The sequence below is a fragment of the Sesamum indicum genome, linkage group LG8 (genome assembly GCF_000512975.1).
Source record: "Sesamum indicum cultivar Zhongzhi No. 13 linkage group LG8, S_indicum_v1.0, whole genome shotgun sequence".
In the NCBI taxonomy this organism is placed as follows: domain Eukaryota; kingdom Viridiplantae; phylum Streptophyta; class Magnoliopsida; order Lamiales; family Pedaliaceae; genus Sesamum; species Sesamum indicum.
In genome coordinates this window covers 17,344,218-17,361,932 of record NC_026152.1, presented here as the reverse complement: position 1 = coordinate 17,361,932, position 17,715 = coordinate 17,344,218, and the positions used below count along the sequence as shown (strand labels likewise).

At 35.5% G+C, this 17,715-nt stretch overlaps 1 protein-coding gene across 2 annotated transcripts in view; it reads left to right on the top strand.

The window, feature by feature from the left end:
- Window positions 1-17,715, top strand: part of LOC105169099 (DExH-box ATP-dependent RNA helicase DExH7, chloroplastic) — a gene marked incomplete in the record, with an annotated part of 27,613 nt that overhangs the window by 7,619 nt on the left and 2,279 nt on the right. For both annotated transcript variants that reach the window (XM_011089390.2, XM_020696105.1), the window contains 23 exon segments: window positions 197-385; window positions 966-1,045; window positions 1,240-1,362; window positions 1,484-1,570; window positions 2,770-2,870; window positions 3,807-3,864; window positions 4,023-4,088; window positions 4,987-5,069; window positions 5,170-5,353; window positions 6,887-7,033; window positions 7,109-7,210; window positions 7,316-7,468; window positions 9,099-9,203; window positions 9,850-9,990; window positions 10,128-10,217; window positions 10,328-10,384; window positions 11,683-11,766; window positions 13,141-13,239; window positions 13,319-13,459; window positions 14,449-14,519; window positions 14,746-14,815; window positions 15,798-15,890; window positions 16,551-16,718. In XM_011089390.2, coding sequence (XP_011087692.1) covers window positions 197-385; window positions 966-1,045; window positions 1,240-1,362; window positions 1,484-1,570; window positions 2,770-2,870; window positions 3,807-3,864; window positions 4,023-4,088; window positions 4,987-5,069; window positions 5,170-5,353; window positions 6,887-7,033; window positions 7,109-7,210; window positions 7,316-7,468; window positions 9,099-9,203; window positions 9,850-9,990; window positions 10,128-10,217; window positions 10,328-10,384; window positions 11,683-11,766; window positions 13,141-13,239; window positions 13,319-13,459; window positions 14,449-14,519; window positions 14,746-14,815; window positions 15,798-15,890; window positions 16,551-16,718 — 2,492 coding nt within the window.

The window sequence follows — 17,715 nt, the reverse complement described above, 5'->3', positions numbered from 1 at the left end:
CTGTTCACTTAGCACTCTCAGAGCCATATGCTTCACTCGTACTGAAATGGAAAGAAGGTGCATTACTTTTGCCCACTATTTCTTTTAAGTTGATAACTGTGAATTTTGTCCCATCTGAAAAATTTTCATTTCTATAGTTAATGACCATTTTATGTATAGCTAATCCTCTGGTTGTTTTATTGTTTGAAATTTACAGGAGAATTGTTCACAACTGTAAAAGATAAACCTGAAGATAGAAGGGCTGGTTTTGTGGACTCATTATTGAATGCTGACAAGGTTGAATGTATTGTTGAAGCTGATGTCAGTGATGGCGCTCATCAAGAGGAGACTCAAATGCCATGTATTGTTGAAGATACTGCTGCTGGGACTGATTGCAATGCTGAAAGTATGCCAAATATATTTGATTTTATATATATGTAAATAATCTTTATGGTATTTATCAAGGGAAGTGTGGTCAATATCATCTCATGGAAAAGGATTTTAGGATGTAGTAATATTGTGTATTGCTGCACATGATCAGGTCAGCTTAATGCGTGCAGTCAACTTGCACTTCCTTTATTCCATTCCATTACGGATTCTGCTGATTCATTTTTATGCTGATTTGTCTCACTATTCGAAATATGCCATAGTTTTCTGTAAGTATGCTATGGAATTGTGGAAAAAATTAGTTTTATACAACAAGAAATCCTAGATGTATTTGTGATGTGGCATGGCATTATGCCTATTGATTAAGGCGTTCAATCAGTTGTGTACTGCAGGATATGATTTTGACTATTAGAGAAAGCATTAAAAACATTCTTATCAGGCATGCTAATGACCAATCTCTAAGCAGCCATATATGCATGATGATATGGATGCTTTAAGTGCAAGTCTGGAGCTGTTGTTGACCACAAGATGCAATGTTCCTTTAAGCTCTTGAGTATCCTTTGTGATCCTTTTCTTACCTTCATATTTTTCATTTGCAGGCATGCGTAGAAATATGCATGCTGAAAGCGTTTATCTGAAGAAGGAACAAGAGCGTAAGAAAGAAATGAAGAAGTACAAGGTTGGTTTTCTCTGTCTAGCAAATTTGTGAGACATTGGGGATCAAGTGGGGGCGTTTGTATGTAAAGCTGATTTGACCACTTATGAACTTTAACTGGCTAATAATCCTTCCTAGTTGCTGGGGCATCTCTTGTGGCTCTATACAAATCTGAGATAATAATTGAGGTGTCTGTATTTTTTTTGGGGGCTGAAAAGGAGATGTTGCAGTCAAGATCTAGCCTCCCTATTGCTGAATTGAAGGATGACATTCTGAATTTACTTGAAGAAAACAATGTTGTGGTTATTTCTGGAGAGACAGGCTGTGGAAAGACAACTCAGGTCTTTGATCCATTGTAGTTTTCCTCAACAAGAAACTCGTTCCGGAATTTTAAATGTCTGCGTGGTCTGGTTTTACTTATTGGGAATACTTTTTCTCTGTTTATTGTTGATGGTTATGTAGGTGCCACAGTATATATTGGATAACATGATTGAAGCAGGTCATGGTGGTTACTGTAATATAATTTGCACTCAGCCCAGGAGAATTGCGGTTAGTAGTATAACTCAATTCCGTTATTCTGGTATTTTTGAGTTATGTGTAGCCTGTCCTTGAAACCATTTGAAGGTAATTTTCCTTTTCTGATATTTTGGATGTAGTGGACTGCGTGAAAGTACTCAGTTTGCTACAGTTTCTTCTATTATGGGCACAATTTTACGTACTGTTAGTTTTTTTCCTGTTGTAAGGGTGCCCCTGATGAGAGTCGCTTTCCATCATGTTGGTTCATGTTTTTATGGTGCTGAACCTTTTGTGATATTCATTAGTAATGCACACCATTTTCACCAAGAAATTAAGTCCCATGAACAGTCCATATTCTCTCTTGGGCTCTTAGGATGCAATCTTCACTTATTAGCGAAAATTTACGTACAAAACTGACAAGTGAGAGTCCAAGTATGAACCATGGTGTAGAGTAAGAATTTATATGTCCTTCATTCAACCATAAATCTGTCCATTCTTCCATGCCATTTCACCTAGATGTCATGATTTCTATAGAGTATCATTTGTGGGGATGACGATTGGATCATTAGCCCTGATTAGGCGCACTGTTGTGACCTTTCTGCCTTTGAGGGCTTTCAATCCATTTTCTAGATAATTGGTTGCTTTTCCAAATTCGAGAATGAGGACCTCTGTTCAACTTAAAGCCCAAAAAAACTGGATAAAGTAGCTTGTTTCTCCTGGACCTTCCAGGAAAAAGGGAAGCCAAAAAATTATGAGAATACGTCACTGTCTACCTAAATTTATTCAAGTTGCTAGGACAGCAGATTACAAGATGTATTGGCAAAACTGTGTTACATCTCCAGTCACCATATTCCATCTCTCTAGCTCTAGCAACAAAATGCATAGGCTTCATCTAACAGTGTCAAAAGGAGTGTCTGTTCACGTTGAACCTACACTGAGGAAATACCTTGGGTTGGTTACAAATGTTGACATGTTTGTGTGGAAACATAAATTACAAATGGTGCATGCAGTTTTCATCTTTATTATTGTGTACCTTTTTATTTTTTTTTTCAAAAAAGTACTGATGCCTGAGTGTGTCCCGTAGTCGGAAACTTCCCCAGGATTTTGATCAAAAATTCATTATTTAGATCAGAAGAGCTATGAACAGTCAAGTTAAAACTATCATGTCATATTTCAGTTTAAGATTCAACACGTGATGGTTATGCCCAGACTAACTTATTGGTCCTTTTTAGGCCATTTCTGTTGCTGAAAGAGTTGCTGATGAGCGTTGTGAATCATCTCCAGGATCAAATGATTCTTTGGTTGGTTATCAAGTCCGTCTAGATAGTGCAAGGTGCCCAATTATTATTCTTTTGTAAAAATTCTTCTTTGCAATATTTGTTTCCATAAATAAATGGTTTCTTCAGCGAATTAAGAATGAATCTTCAGTTGGTATGGTCATTTCATGCTGCAAAACTTTCATATCTGTGGTTCACATCCCATTTATTTCAGTATTTATTTCAACTTTTTTTATGTGGAATATGCTTGTAATTGTTTTCACTTAGTTATGCCTGACTTGCTGTTCTCGGAGCCAATATTTGCAACAGAGACATGATTATTCTTATAAGACATGGGTTTATTGCTTCTTTTAGTGAGTCCTAGAAAATTGTTAGCAATGCTGGAACACAATAAGGCATTCATGAATTTTTTATTAATGTTGGCGGTTTGTGTGGAAAACTTTTAGATATATTAGAATGGAATCCAACACTTTCTCTTGTGCCTTTTTCTTTGCATGTATTCACTGTTGGTTATATTGTGTGGCTGTAGTCTCTTAGTTAGCTGAGAAAGAATCCAAAAATTACTCTAGATACAAACTTCAAGATGTTTATGCTGTCTGTAGGAGCATGTGCTAGTTTCTTAAGAGTGAGGGTACGTGGTAGAACTTATTATTATTTGCTACATCTGAAGGTCAGAAAAGTTGGTCGGCTGAAGGTATTTGCTCAAAACCTTATTGCATTTTCTGTAAAGTTATGTACCTGATACATCTTATGCTGGTTAATTATGAAGTAATTTTTTATGGAGTTTTAGACTCTGAAAGCCAATCACTGCCTTAGTTCCCCCATTGAATGTGTATTCGTTACCCTAAACCAATTAATCTATTAGAAGCTAATTTTCACCAAAAACCTATTTAGTTGTGTTTCCAGTACATGCCTATATTTATTATCATCACCACCTTGTGGTGAATCGTGGATTACTTTGTGTTTCCTCATCAATGCTTTCATTGCTTTAGGAATGAAAGAACGAAGCTTCTCTTTTGTACTACTGGCATTCTTCTGAGGATGATATCGGTAAGTTCACTGATTTCTTTTAGGCAGCAGACTGATTTTGATCCAGTTATAAATGTTACTGATGTAAGTGTAGATGTTGTATAAGCAGAACGAAAATTGGCATGAAGGGCATACTGTTGTCCGTTTCCTCTCTTCCTTATTCTGCTCTGAATTTGCAGGGAAATAGAGACCTGGCTGATATTAGTCATGTCATAGTTGATGAAGTGCATGAGAGGTCTCTTCTGGTTAGTTCATTATGCTTTTGATCTTGTGTATCTTTGGGATTCCATGCCTACTGGATATTAACTGGAAAATGTTTAAGCATACTTGTATCGAATCATCATTTCTGGTAACTAAAATACATAGTACTAACAAGAGAAGACATGATTTCTTGCACACTAAGTCAACTGTAACTTTAATGAATTTCCTTCTGCTGATTCAGAAAATCATCCCAATGACATCTAGTATTCAAAATTTACGTGCAAGTTTTGAATGTTTTGCACATTTTATATAATTGATAGAACATATATACTATCTTAGTGGTGTTTCATAAGAGTTGTAAGAATGTGCGTCATTGATTCGTTTATGGTTTTATTTTGAAAATTTTCTTTTCAGTAGCACTGTAAGAATTTTATCTACTTATTTGAAGAAATTGCTTCACTGCTTTACTAAATAAAACTAAGATAAGCTTTGATTATGAAGTTGGAGAAGTCAGTTTATGTGCTTTAGACTTCCAAATTAAAAGAATTGTTTGTTGATCCGCTTGATCTCCTAATATTATTTTCATCTACAGCCCCTTAGCTAGCTACCTTGGTCTCTATGTTATGTCAATACAAAACCTTTAACAAAGACGAGGTTAGGTAGTTTCTCCACCCTTTGCTTTTCTTTTTGGTTGCTTCTCTCTGAGTTTACTAGGGACTTTCTCAAGCTTTTCATGTCATGGTATTGAAGTGTACACCTTAATAGAGCTCCTACATTTCACATAAGCATAAGCATGATCAACATTACTAATAACTTTGAAAATGAGGCATATACAGGGAAGCCGTTCCTTTTGCAATTATCTTTCTTCTTGGCACCACGTAATTGTGCATTAAGTTTTGCCTGGCAAAGTGATCTAACTCTCCCTGATTCATTGTGTAACAGGGGGATTTTTTGCTCATTGTTTTGAAGAATCTGATAGAGAAGCAAAGTACTCACAGCAAATCGAAATTAAAAGTTATTCTTATGTATGTAATCTATCTATTTTACAGTGAAGGCATGTATTGCTGGTTGATATGTTCTAGGATGCACATAATGCTGAATGGTTGTATACACATTGTCATGTAGGTCTGCAACTGTTGATTCACACATGTTTTCTCAGTACTTTGGTAATTGCCCTGTGATTACTGCTCAAGGACGAACACATCCTGTGTCAACCCAGTTTCTTGAGGATATACATGAAAATTTGAGCTACCGTCTTGCTTCAGATTCTCCTGCCTCTATAAACTATGGAATAGCTGGGATAGAAAAGGTACGAATTTATAAACACAAAATAAAGGCAACTTCATAAAATTATGGTGCCTTGAAAACTTGTTATACAACTTCATAACCACAAAATAAAGGTCATTCAGCGATTTTATGCTTGTTCAACTCGATTGTAGGCATCTGACTTCTTGTTAGTGGTGTTTGTTCATGATAAAGCCCTTTCAAAAATTTACTTATCATAATAGGAAATACTTTGTGAAACATTTGAGTAGTGAAGTTTCCAATTTCTCTTTTGTTTGTAGTCTCATTTCTCACCCTGGGACAGATGGATTCTTTTAAAGAGGATCCTTCAACAACAAGACATTGACTAAACTTCCTCAAAGAAGGTGTTTCTTAGTGAAAGAATTTGCCTTTTCCCTTGTGCCATATGTATAAGACACAATGCACTCTCACCTATCCCTATTCTTGAAGCTGACATTGCCTAACTAATTATGGAGTCGTTTGGTACATTACAAAATAGGACCTGTAGTTAATTTGTTAATGCTGAATTTTTGAGAATCAAGGTAAGGTAGTGTGTTTTCTCCAACTTGTTAGATTCAAGTTATGTTGTGTGGTTAAACTCTCTGGCATATCTTATTCTTTTCATTTCCTGTCTTTTTTCTCTGTGACGGGGGTTTATTATCATTCTGACGAACAAGCTGATGACCATGGAGTATCATTCCCAAGAATGTTGGTCACAAAGATCAAACAATGTTATCTGTGTCATGGTGATGCATAGATGATTTGATTTCTACTTCCATGATAGCGAAATGGACTGAAAAGAGTCAGCAGCTTCTTGGTGAAGCCAAAGATCTGCACTATGTTGCACTTTCAACACATGAAGTGTGGCATATTGATCTTGGACATCTGTAAAAAATCATCACCATACATTACTCTTCTTGGCCAATAAAACGCCACTGCGGTATCGTCAATTAATATAGGTTTACTTCCTAGGAAATTCTTATCCTTTCAAGGTTCCTAAAGAACAAGATTTGTGAACTATGCACCTTCTTGATAAATCCACAGATATGAAATGGTGTAGAAATTCTAGAAGGTATGAGTTTGTGATTGTTGGTCTTAAGATGCTGTGGAAATCAGTTGGTTGCTATGGCTTGGTTTATTTGGCCAAAAAGAATGCCTGTATCTCCATGATTACTAATTAACTAATAGTTGCATTTGGCGGATAATCATAACTTGCCTCTCTTTGGTCCAAGGGACTAGGTTTATTTGGGTGTCTGACTTAAGGGCCCCTCCATAGAGATTGGTGAGCAATTTTTTCTGTAATTTATTCCTGTGTTTATGAGGACTTATTGTTCTCCTCCTGGTAACTTAGAAGGAATTCATTGAGATATACATATACATATATATATATATAAAATATATAATGGCTTTTTCTCCAGGTTTATTTATTCTATTATTGCTTGTTTTCTCGTTTATCGTCTTCAGAAATTTTTGTTTTGCATATATGGTTTTTGGCTTCTTATATAACGGCACACTTGCTTGTACATTGACTGTGTGCTTTCATATAAAATTCTCGCAGAATGCTCCAGTTGGCAACAGTAGAGGAAAGAAAAATCTTGTCTTATCTGGCTGGGGTGATGAGTCCTTGCTTTCTGAAGAAATTACTAACCCTTATTACAATAAAAGTGATTATCTAAGTTACAGTGAGCAAACTCGCCAAAATTTGGTATGTATCTTTTGTATCATTTGTATTACATTTCATGAGCAATGCTGCAATTACTTCTGAATGACCATACTACAGAGAAGATTGAATGAAGATATTATCGATTATGATCTTCTTGAGGACCTGGTATGCCATGTTGATCAAACTTATCCTGAGGGAGCGATACTAGTCTTTTTACCGGTAGGGCGCTGCTATACTTTCATGGAGTCATTGTTCCTTCAGCCTCTATGGCATGTTAAAAATTTCAGTTTAGACCCTATGTCATATATGTCTTCCATATGACAGGGTGTTGCAGAAATACATTTGCTACTAGATAAACTTGCTGCTTCTCGCCGATTCGGAGGGCATTCATCTGAATGGCTCCTCCCATTACATTCATCTATAGCACCTGAGGAACAAAAGAAGGTGTTTCGGAAACCTCCTGCTAACATACGCAAGGTAACTCTTCTTCACTGATCTGACATAGTTATTCTATTTCAATTATGCTGAGTATCTCGCCTTTGAGATTTCGTTCAACTTTTTATTGTTGTTTTTCATGTCCTCTCAAGTTTGTTATTTTGGAAGTTCTTATAAAGGTGAACGACTTTTTATACACATTTTATATGGATTCCATTCTGTAAGTTGTTGCATCACGTAATATTATATCTATTGGCACAAAAAATATGTAGTGTAGTAGAACTCCTGAAGCTTTACTTTCAGATTAAAAGTGGGACAAATTTTCTTGGTGACCTAGAGAAATCTTAATCAGTAAATTGACCCCTCCTAATAGGGATTAGGTATTGAAAAATTTGGTGATGATTTATGTAAATATCTTTGGCTAGCTTTATTAAATTATGTATGTCAGACTCCACAGTTTCACATCTAGACAGTGGTGTCTTGAAAACTCAAAAAACATAAATGTGTTCAGAGATGCTACGAGGCGTATTCTCATTCGTTTATCTAATTATAGTGTACTTTGTAAGGAAACATAGTTTCTCCTGCATCATGTTTAGGTTAACCAAATAAGATAAAGGGGAATCATAGATATCTCAAATATGCAGGCACCTCCATGTGATATACCCAATTTCATGTAGCTCCATTGAAGCTCACATCCATAGAAAGAACATAATGTTTAGAGGATATTATCTATCCAGTTGTTAAAAACTTACACAAACCTCTAATGAACCTCTCATGAGTTTTATGGTGTGTCAATGCAGCTCCATTGTGCTTTGTCCAATTATATAAACCTCCACTATGATTAATCCAATACAATGGTATATCATCTATAGTTTGTCAAAGAATAATGACAGATATGCTTAGAAGACACTTTTACCTTTTAAGGATACCATATGTTATGTCATAAAAATGTATCATGATGCATGAATACTCCTACAAATAGTCATATGCAAATGATTTGTACTTTGTGGATATAGGCATGGTTCAAATACAGGGAGGAACATATTAGTTACCGCCGGACGACACGGGTAGATAGAAAATGAAGTAAGAGGACCAATTGGCGCAATTCAATGATAAGGATGCGTGCTAGAAAAAAAGACATAATTTGAAAGTAAAGTGGCTTTAGTAATTTAGCAGTGCCAAGTGATACGCCATAAAGTAATCATGGACATGCATTCTACCTTTTGATCCCTAATTTGGATTACTTATCTCTAATTGACCAAATAATTTGTTCAGAATCAGGAATTGTAGTGTGGCGCAGTTTATGACTCTACGTCTTATAACATGTATGCTTTGAGTAGCAATTCTAATTTGCAAACATGCCAGATGACCTTCATTATGCCTAAAAAGTTGATCATAAATTTCTGGTGGGCTTATTAAGGAAATAAACAAGACTACTATTCTGTTTTGCCTACAGTGAACAAGTGGTTGTTTCCTCTCTTAGAGATATTAATACATTAAAAGAACTTTAACATAAATTTTTTTGTTTTCTTGTCAATAAGAGAAGATATTGTTTACAATGGAAAATTGGGAACAAAAGCGACTCTATTATCTGTAGGATTTGATGGTGGGATTTTTTTATTTTCATATTTATTGTAATGAAAAAGTTATTTATTTATTTAATGTGTTTCAGGTTATAGTCGCCACAAATATTGCAGAAACAAGTATAACTATCGACGATGTTGTATATGTGATAGACTGTGGAAAGCACAAGGAGAATCGGTATAATCCACAGAAGGTTGGTGCTCATTTTTGTTGAACATCCTTAAGAAGGTTCAGTTCATTGACAGCACAAGAGAGCATGCCCTAATTTGGCATGGGAAGCTCCAGCTTACTTAATTTTCTTATTGCACGCATCATTAATGCACTATATTATGCTCATAACCAACTCTGGTGTCATATGGATACTTTTTCTATGTGGGTATTTAGAAAAAAATACAGTAATACGCATACTTCATTATCTTGATGGATTGACGAAGGTAGTCAACTCTGTTCTCTGCTAATGAAAGATTTTGTGTGCCGCACCAAGGTCTGAAGTATTAACGGGGGGCCTTTTATTTATGTTTCAAAAGGAAATGAAGTTCAGTGAGGTTTTAGTTATCAGTTTGCTCCATAGACAACCCTGCAGTAGTGCTGTGAGAAACCTGCAATCTTATAGGTGTCACAACATTTTTCATTCCTATAAGGGAATATTGTGATTGTTGCGTGTATGTCTTAATCGATTTGCCTTAGTGCACCTTCTGGTGCATGTTTTTGGTCTCTCTGCACCCACAAGAGGTAGTCATGAGAAACTGTTTCTTTGGAGTATGATCCATATGATATACATATAATACCTCTGCATGTAAGCATAACATAACACCTTGTACTGTAATTGGTGCGGATAGAAACTGTCAAGCATGGTTGAGGATTGGATATCACAAGCAAATGCTAGGCAACGGCGAGGTAGAGCTGGACGTGTGAAGCCAGGAATTTGCTTTTGTTTATATACACGTCACAGATATGAAAAGCTAATGCGGCCATATCAGGTATTCACTGCCCCTTGAACCAGTAATGATAAATAGAAAGATAATAAGGTTCATTGTTTTAGTGAACTGCAGTTGCCTCATTGTGGCTTGATTGTTCTTTATCTCTGACACTGTATCAATATGCTCGAGCTGTCTAGATTCCTGAGATGATGAGAATGCCACTGGTAGAGTTGTGCCTGCAAGTAAAATTACTTTCTCTAGGTGGAATAAAGCAATTTTTGTCTAAGGCAAGTTCTTTTATTGGTCTATTGGCTGTTTATTTGATTTGCATACCTTGTAGACTTGGTTGCAAATTCAAAATTTCTTTCCATTCAGCTTGTTTTCTAAAAATTTTCAGGCTCTGGAACCTCCAAGGGAAGGGGCTATTGCATCAGCAGTTTCTTCGCTATATGAGGTAGGGTGGTTGTTCTTAGCTAGGAAAGCATAGCTTTCTTACTGGCCATTGCATTAAAGAAGGAAGCATTACCTAGATGTTTATTTCTATAAGCACAATGGCAAGCTCCAAGGATTGATTTCTTATAGAAACGTAGATAGTGTATAAATCCAATAGATATAGCTTGAGGGTTACAAAGTGAAAGGAAAAATGTTAAACCCTTATTATAAATAACTGTGATTAATGTGATTTTGTTCATAATGTATTTGAATTAACTGAATGATCTTGTACTGGACAAAGATAAGTATCTGCAACCAAACCTCAGCACTTCAGCATTCTTAGATTTTGATGAATAGAACCAGGAGTTTATGTAGAATTCAAGTGACATTCTGTCATGAAACCTAAACAATGGTTTAGTGCATATTTTCTGAATGGAAAAGCTCAAGTATGAAAACCCATTTTTGCTATCTGCTTTTTACCAAAGTGGTTAAATCATCGTCAAGATTTGATAGTATTAACATTAAACTGTGGGGCCTGAACTTCCTCTAAATTCTGCTTTTGACTAGTATCTCCAAATAGATAAATATTTATGCCATTCAATAAAGTAAATACTGCTTATGGTTCTGGAAATGTCCGTGTGATGATGTCGTCGTGGATTAAGTGCTCGTAATATACTTTGCTGGATTGGGTAATCTAGCAGATGCCAGGATATGGTTCTTACTGGTTTATTTGGGTATGGATACATGCTCAAACTTCCCCAAACAAACAGCCCTCTTTTAGCCACTTACTTTGCTTCTTAGACGTTAGGGGTATTCTGTCTGTTACCGTTATCAGAGTTGTAGTTTAATTGGGAGATTTTTTTTATCTAAACAACTTGTGTTTCAAGATGATATTTGGATTAATGTGGTGATCGTAATGCTGGTTTAACTTCAACTCTTACAGCATCATGAATTCGTGATTGCCTAACCCGCCCTAAGGAGTCTTTTGCTTGTGCTTAATGTTATAGTCTGATGCCAAATACTATGCCTAAGATGCTTGTTTACGATGCCCTAATGCTAGTTTCTGTTTCCTTTATTGGTCAGTATAAGCCACCTGAAATTTACAACTTCACGCACCCTCCCTAAAAAATCTTTGCATTCTTCCAGAATATGTTTTCAAGCTAAGATATTCATTTCTGATGTTGAACACCTTGGAAATATTTGCTAATGTTAATTTCTGTTTTGTTTACCAGTCTGTATAAACAACCTGAAATTTGTTGTAAAGACATTAGTGTTTGTAGTGTTTCTAATGACCATGTTTTGACCGAATCACGTGCATAGGTTGGTGCCATTGAGGGGAATGAAGAGCTGACACCTCTTGGTTATCATCTGGCTAAACTCCCAGTTGATGTACTGATTGGAAAGGTATACTTCATACAGTCACCTTTCTCTAACACTATCAAAATGTTCAATGTTTTGATACTGAAGGTTTATTTTACCATCCTGAGGCATGTCTGTTAAAATTTGTTGTGTATATATATTTCAATATTGTTGTAAAGCAGATATGGTCAGATTTCTATTATAATTCTACCAGATCTAATGGTTGAAAGCCGCAAGAAAATGACAATGTTTTGATTATGGCCTATGGGACAATTTGAGATGAATGTGTGAAAAGATGCATTTTCTTTTCACATGCTAGATAGCGGTTAACAGAAACCAAAGAACATACCTTTTCTGGTACTTTTGGAAATGTCATTTACTAGACAGGTTGACTGATTGGGCTCTCTGAAGTCGTTTATCTCTGTAAAGAAAAAGTAGGTCTAGAAACTGGCATTGATAGTCTTAATAACAATGTCAAAGAAGACGAAGAAGAAGAATCACTTTGATTGAGGTAATTCTCCACATACTGGATATCAGTTCTTAACAATGATGCACCCTATTGACATAATGAAGATTGTTGAGAATCATGAATTGATCTCAAATCTAAGTGGTTCTTGTGATATCTATATGATTTGATTTTGGAGATATTTCCTCCATTTTCCATCATCGACATATGTAATTCACCTATATAAATAGGTGAAGGTTTTATTCTCAAATTAAGAGAGAATAACATAATTTAACCCTTTGGGCATTTGCCTCCTGCACGTAGGGCGTATGGCTGAACCACATAAGTTTTTGTCTTCTGTTTCTCTCTTCACATATCTAATATTCTTACAAAGATTATATAAGTACTTCTAGATCTGGAAAGATTCTCTTACAAGGATAAGGATTAGACTTGTGAATGGGTTTTACATGTCAATTAATCCTCTATCTTTAATCCTAGGTGACTTAGAACTCTAAATAAAACCTTCATGATTTCCCTGCTTCCATTTACTTCTGTTGGCTTTCATCATTGGTAGGAGTACCCTAAGCATGAGGCACTGCCCATTGGAAGAAAACCTTGGAAGTAATAAATTCTACTTTTATCATGGTATAACACATGCAAAACATGGGCAAGGAACTTAAGATTTTCTAATTTTAAGATAGTACACAAACAATTTGGAGGATTATGCATGATAGTGACTTCTTGTCGCACATTCTTTGCCTATTGCATTTATGCTGGAATTTGATTATATGTTCAAGGGTGGTGATCCAAGTGTAGTCAAGTGTTTTGTTTTAGAAAAGAAGTTGGGGAAACTGAACATGGAGTCTTTTTGGTGTTTTCTCTTGATGAAAAAGTTTAGCCTTCAGCTGGACTCAAAAGAGCTACTGTGTTATGTCAATGCCAATCTAATTTTTTTTTTTTTGTTTAACTTGCAGATGATGGTATATGGTGCAATATTTGGATGTTTGTCACCCATTCTTACTATTTCAGCATTCTTGAGCTACAAGTCTCCATTTGTGTATCCAAAAGATGAGGTGCTTGCAATAAGACTTTGTTGCTTTTCTCTTGAATGTGAAAGAAGTGACAATACTATATCTACTATACATTTTGCAGAGGGAAAATGTTGAAAGAGCAAAGTTAGCTTTGTTGGATGATAAGACTAGTGATTCAACTGTTGCAGCTGATGGTAGCCGGCAATCTGATCATCTAGTAATGATGGTTGCATATCAAAAATGGGATAAAATTTTAAGTGTGGTTAGTCTGTCTAATCCTCAATCCATGTATTGTTTGATAAGCCCCCAGCTTTCCGCTATAATTTATTTTTTCATATCATATTCATGTTAAACTAATTGAGATATTATGTGCTGCATCCTTGTCTGCCTTATTACTTTGCCACTAACTATATGAGATGTAGATTTTGAGACCATATTTGCTATTACTATTGCCTGAGTTTCACAATGTTCAGATGTGATAAAATACTTGTTTACCAGATTTTGTTACAAAGCTTGATTGTTTACATGCTCTTGTTGATCCTACAAAGAGTTTATTTTTTCCTATTCTGTTCACATGGAAACTGAGAGTTGAAATATTGCTTGATTACACATGTAATTGAGAATGAAGCATGCATCGGAGTAGCACCTAAGTATGTGTAGAATGTAGATAATTCCTGAGGTTTGCCTAAAATACTGTCTATAGTCACTTCCTCCTTTGAAATTTGTTTCACCTCATGAAAATTGCTTTGTCTAACAAATGCCCCCATTAGCTGTAATCTGGAAAACGACTATCAGCTTGAACATGAATGAAAATCATAAATTAGCCTCACATGGGAACAGTTTAGATGCTTGCATTTGAGGGGGCTTATATTTCTAAAAGAAAATCCTGGACAGACCTAAATAGTGTATATGCTTATTTAAAGAAATTGCCATTTCTGCTTACAGTTTTTCACTTATAACTTTGGATATACATTTAAGAGTTATGAAGTTCTAAACACTTAAAGTGAATTTCTCCACAACCTTGTTAGAATTGCATCTTTCATAACTAGGATGTGTATATCTACTTAACGTTATTTTTTTCAGACATCTTGTCACTTTACATTTCCTTCTTACATTATTGCTATATGCTAAAAGTAAAAGAAATCTATTGTCATATTCTTGAAATCGCCTTCATTGATCTTTCATGGTTAAGATGCGTGTTTCACACCAATTTAAGAACATCTATGGTAACAATTTATTCTGTTATGGCAGCATGGACTTAAGGCAGCCCAAAAATTTTGCAGCTCCCACTTCTTAAGTAGCTCTGTTATGTACATGATAAGGTATGATGTCTCTCTATGGTTGGATTTGATCGGGCCATAATTAATTCAAACTTCTCAGAGACTTTCTAAACTGCAGTTTCTTTATTTTGATTGTGACATTCATTCGCTAATTAGTAAATGGAAGTCAACATAAGTTTTATTGAGAAAAGAAAGGATGGATTATATTTTTAAAATTTAAAATGTACAACATACATTTTAAATAGTTATACATGTGCCATTATGCTAGGGACATGAGGATACAGTTTGGTACATTGCTTGCTGATATCGGGCTGATAAATATTCCAAAGAATTATCAGGTATGTCTACTTCAGTTGCCCAATCTTCAATGGGTTGCGGTTGCCAGTTATCAACTTTGTGGATGCTTGTCCTTGCTGACTGCAGATAGTCCTTTTTCACTGATTATTATATTTAGATTTGTGTGTTTTGAGTCCTTTTAAGTGGAATGAATTGTAATGGTCCTGTACAATATGCCAAAAAAAAAATTGAATTTGAAGTAATAAAAATGTCGATGATTTAAATGCATAATATTCTCATTGATATCAAATTTATCCTATTAGGATCATAAAAGAATCAAAGGTAGAATGCTACTGTTAAAAAATGCTCACAGAGATGCTCTCTGCCTAACCAGAGGTCAACTGGGTTCCTTGATTCTCTAGCTTGACACATCACAAATTGGCAAATGAGAATAATTAATGTGCGTGTTGAACTGTTCCAGCATGGGTTTGGGATATTTGTTCCTAAACAGTAACCCTCTGTGTTGGTTAGTCCTTATATATCTATCACAATCTACCAAAGATCCTGTTAGGAGGTGGACTTGATTTCGCCTAGAGTGAACCCATTTATGCATTACTCAACTTATTTTACCACACAAAGAGTGCTAAACTCTTGTTAAAAATTGAACGTGATTCTTTTGAGAAGCCGGCTAAGGATGAAAGTAGGAACATAATTAACAAAAAAGCAGATCATAGTCCTTTTTCATATTCTACACAAATACAAATTTTCTTGGTTTGCACATTCAGATATCTCTCTTGAGATTCATCGATATATACCTTGGGATGTGATAGCTGGCCCATGTTATGAACAGAAGATCTATAAATTATTGAGATATCATATTTCTTTTATTTTTATTGCTTGTGTGTTGTATTGACTAAATCGTTTTTGACTTGGTGACGATTTCTCCCCCACCCTAACCCCTGCTGCCTATAAACATAGATGTTAGAACTTTTTTGCCTGTCAAATGTTTCCTTTGTTCTGATATCAAGAAATTTGTTTAAGCAGGTTGGCTGGAAAAAGAAAGAAAAGCTTGATAATTTCCTTTCAGATTTTTCGCAGCCATTCAATCAGTACTCAACTCATTCTGTGGTAGTGAAGGTAAAACTTTTTTGTATGGAGAGTAGTTTTAGCATTTCATTCACTTGATATATGTTAAATATGAGGTAGCTCTCACAATCTGTTTAGACATTAGGGTTGATGTGCGGTAATGTTCTTCCATTTGCTATTTTTTTGCTTTTGTAGTTTTACAAATAATCACGCCGTGTGCTTGTAAAACCCATTTATAGTTATGTCTTTACTCGCTGACGAAAGCACATTTCCCTGAATTTAAAGCATACATTATGCTTGATGGTTTTATTCTTTACTGGTTCTTCCTTGCTACTTTTTTCTTTCAGAGTCCTGGGGACAATCAAGTCTTGTCGAGGGAAAAGCCAATTTGTTATATGCGTTCACTCTCTTACAAGAGCACATTATTGTGAATTTGGAACTTGATTGTACGCTATTTTTACAGCTTGGTCAAATATGAATGGAAATTTGTTTACTATGGCCTACCAAACCTGGTCCTGTTTTCTGGTAGATTTAGCATTAACAAGGATGTTATAAATTTAACTGAAATACAAAACTACAGTGAAGGGTCCATCATTCATCAGTTAAGAGAAGAAGATATTAGCATCTATGGGTCTCCATTGTAATGTTAACTTCACTGAGTTTTAGGGGGAAAAAATTCTTTTCTTATTTATTCTCAAGCTGCATATGCAGGCAATACTATGTGCTGGTCTGTATCCTAATGTTGCTACCATTGAAGGAGTCAACAATGGAGGCCGTCCTGTGTGGTGTGATGGAAAAAGAGAAGTCCACATACACCCTTCTTCTGTCAACAGTAGCCAGAAAACTTTTCAGTATCCATATCTGGTCTTTCTTGAAAAGGTATGAGCACTTCTAATCTCAATTGCCTTGCAGGCTGGTCCGCAATTATGCAAGCTTACTGATGAGTGCTAAACCTGCTACTCACAACAAAACAAAGAAAAGGAGTAAAGAAAACTACCACTCAGTCCATCACGAAAATGGTTTTTTTGCAAAATGCCTATTGGGTTTGGGTTCGAAGTTGGTGCCTAGGTTTCTTCAATATTATAGTGGCTCCTTTCTTCCCCTTCTGCCCAATAGGAGTTGGCAGTTCTTGGCATAGAAAGCTACAAAGAAGTTCATGAAAAGTGATGCAGCATATATTCACTTTCTGCAAGAATTTCATTACCATTGTTGGGGGAGGGTGCTCCATGGTATGTGGAGTGACTTTGACTCTGTCATGAAGATAGGGTGCATTATTTTTTCGACATTTGATGGAAAATCCAAGCGTCGGCATTCAGGATTTGATGTGTCCCATGTCTATGTATAGGAGAAAACAGAAAATGAGGGAAGAAGTATTCTTAAAGGGGGATATTGTGGTAGAAATCATGCTAGTTGGATAGCTAAATTGGGTCACTAAGAAATTTCTTTTACCGGTCCTCTTTGCTCTTTAGCAGTTCCTGTTAATAGGAAGCTATGAGGAGTTATCTCACAGCTCTTTATGTGCTTAACTGATTGTTTGTTTTGTGATGCCCAAAAGTGAAGTTGAGATCTCTATTAAAATAAATAAATAAAAAATAAATAGAAATGAATCTTAAATAAAACTACGACCTGAAATGATCTGGTGGAGAGTGTTCTACATTATATTTGTTAGGCGTGTTGTCCTTTGCATTGATTTGCTCAAAGCCTTTTATATTTGGTCATTTTAGGTTTTGAGTTTCTACTAGGATTTTAGACTGACATTCAAAAGGCATATGCTTCTGTTGACACGCATACTTATCATATATTTTAAATTTTGAACGTCTTGGCTAGTTATTTTCTTTCTTATATTCCCATTGTATATACTTCTTCATCTCTTTTT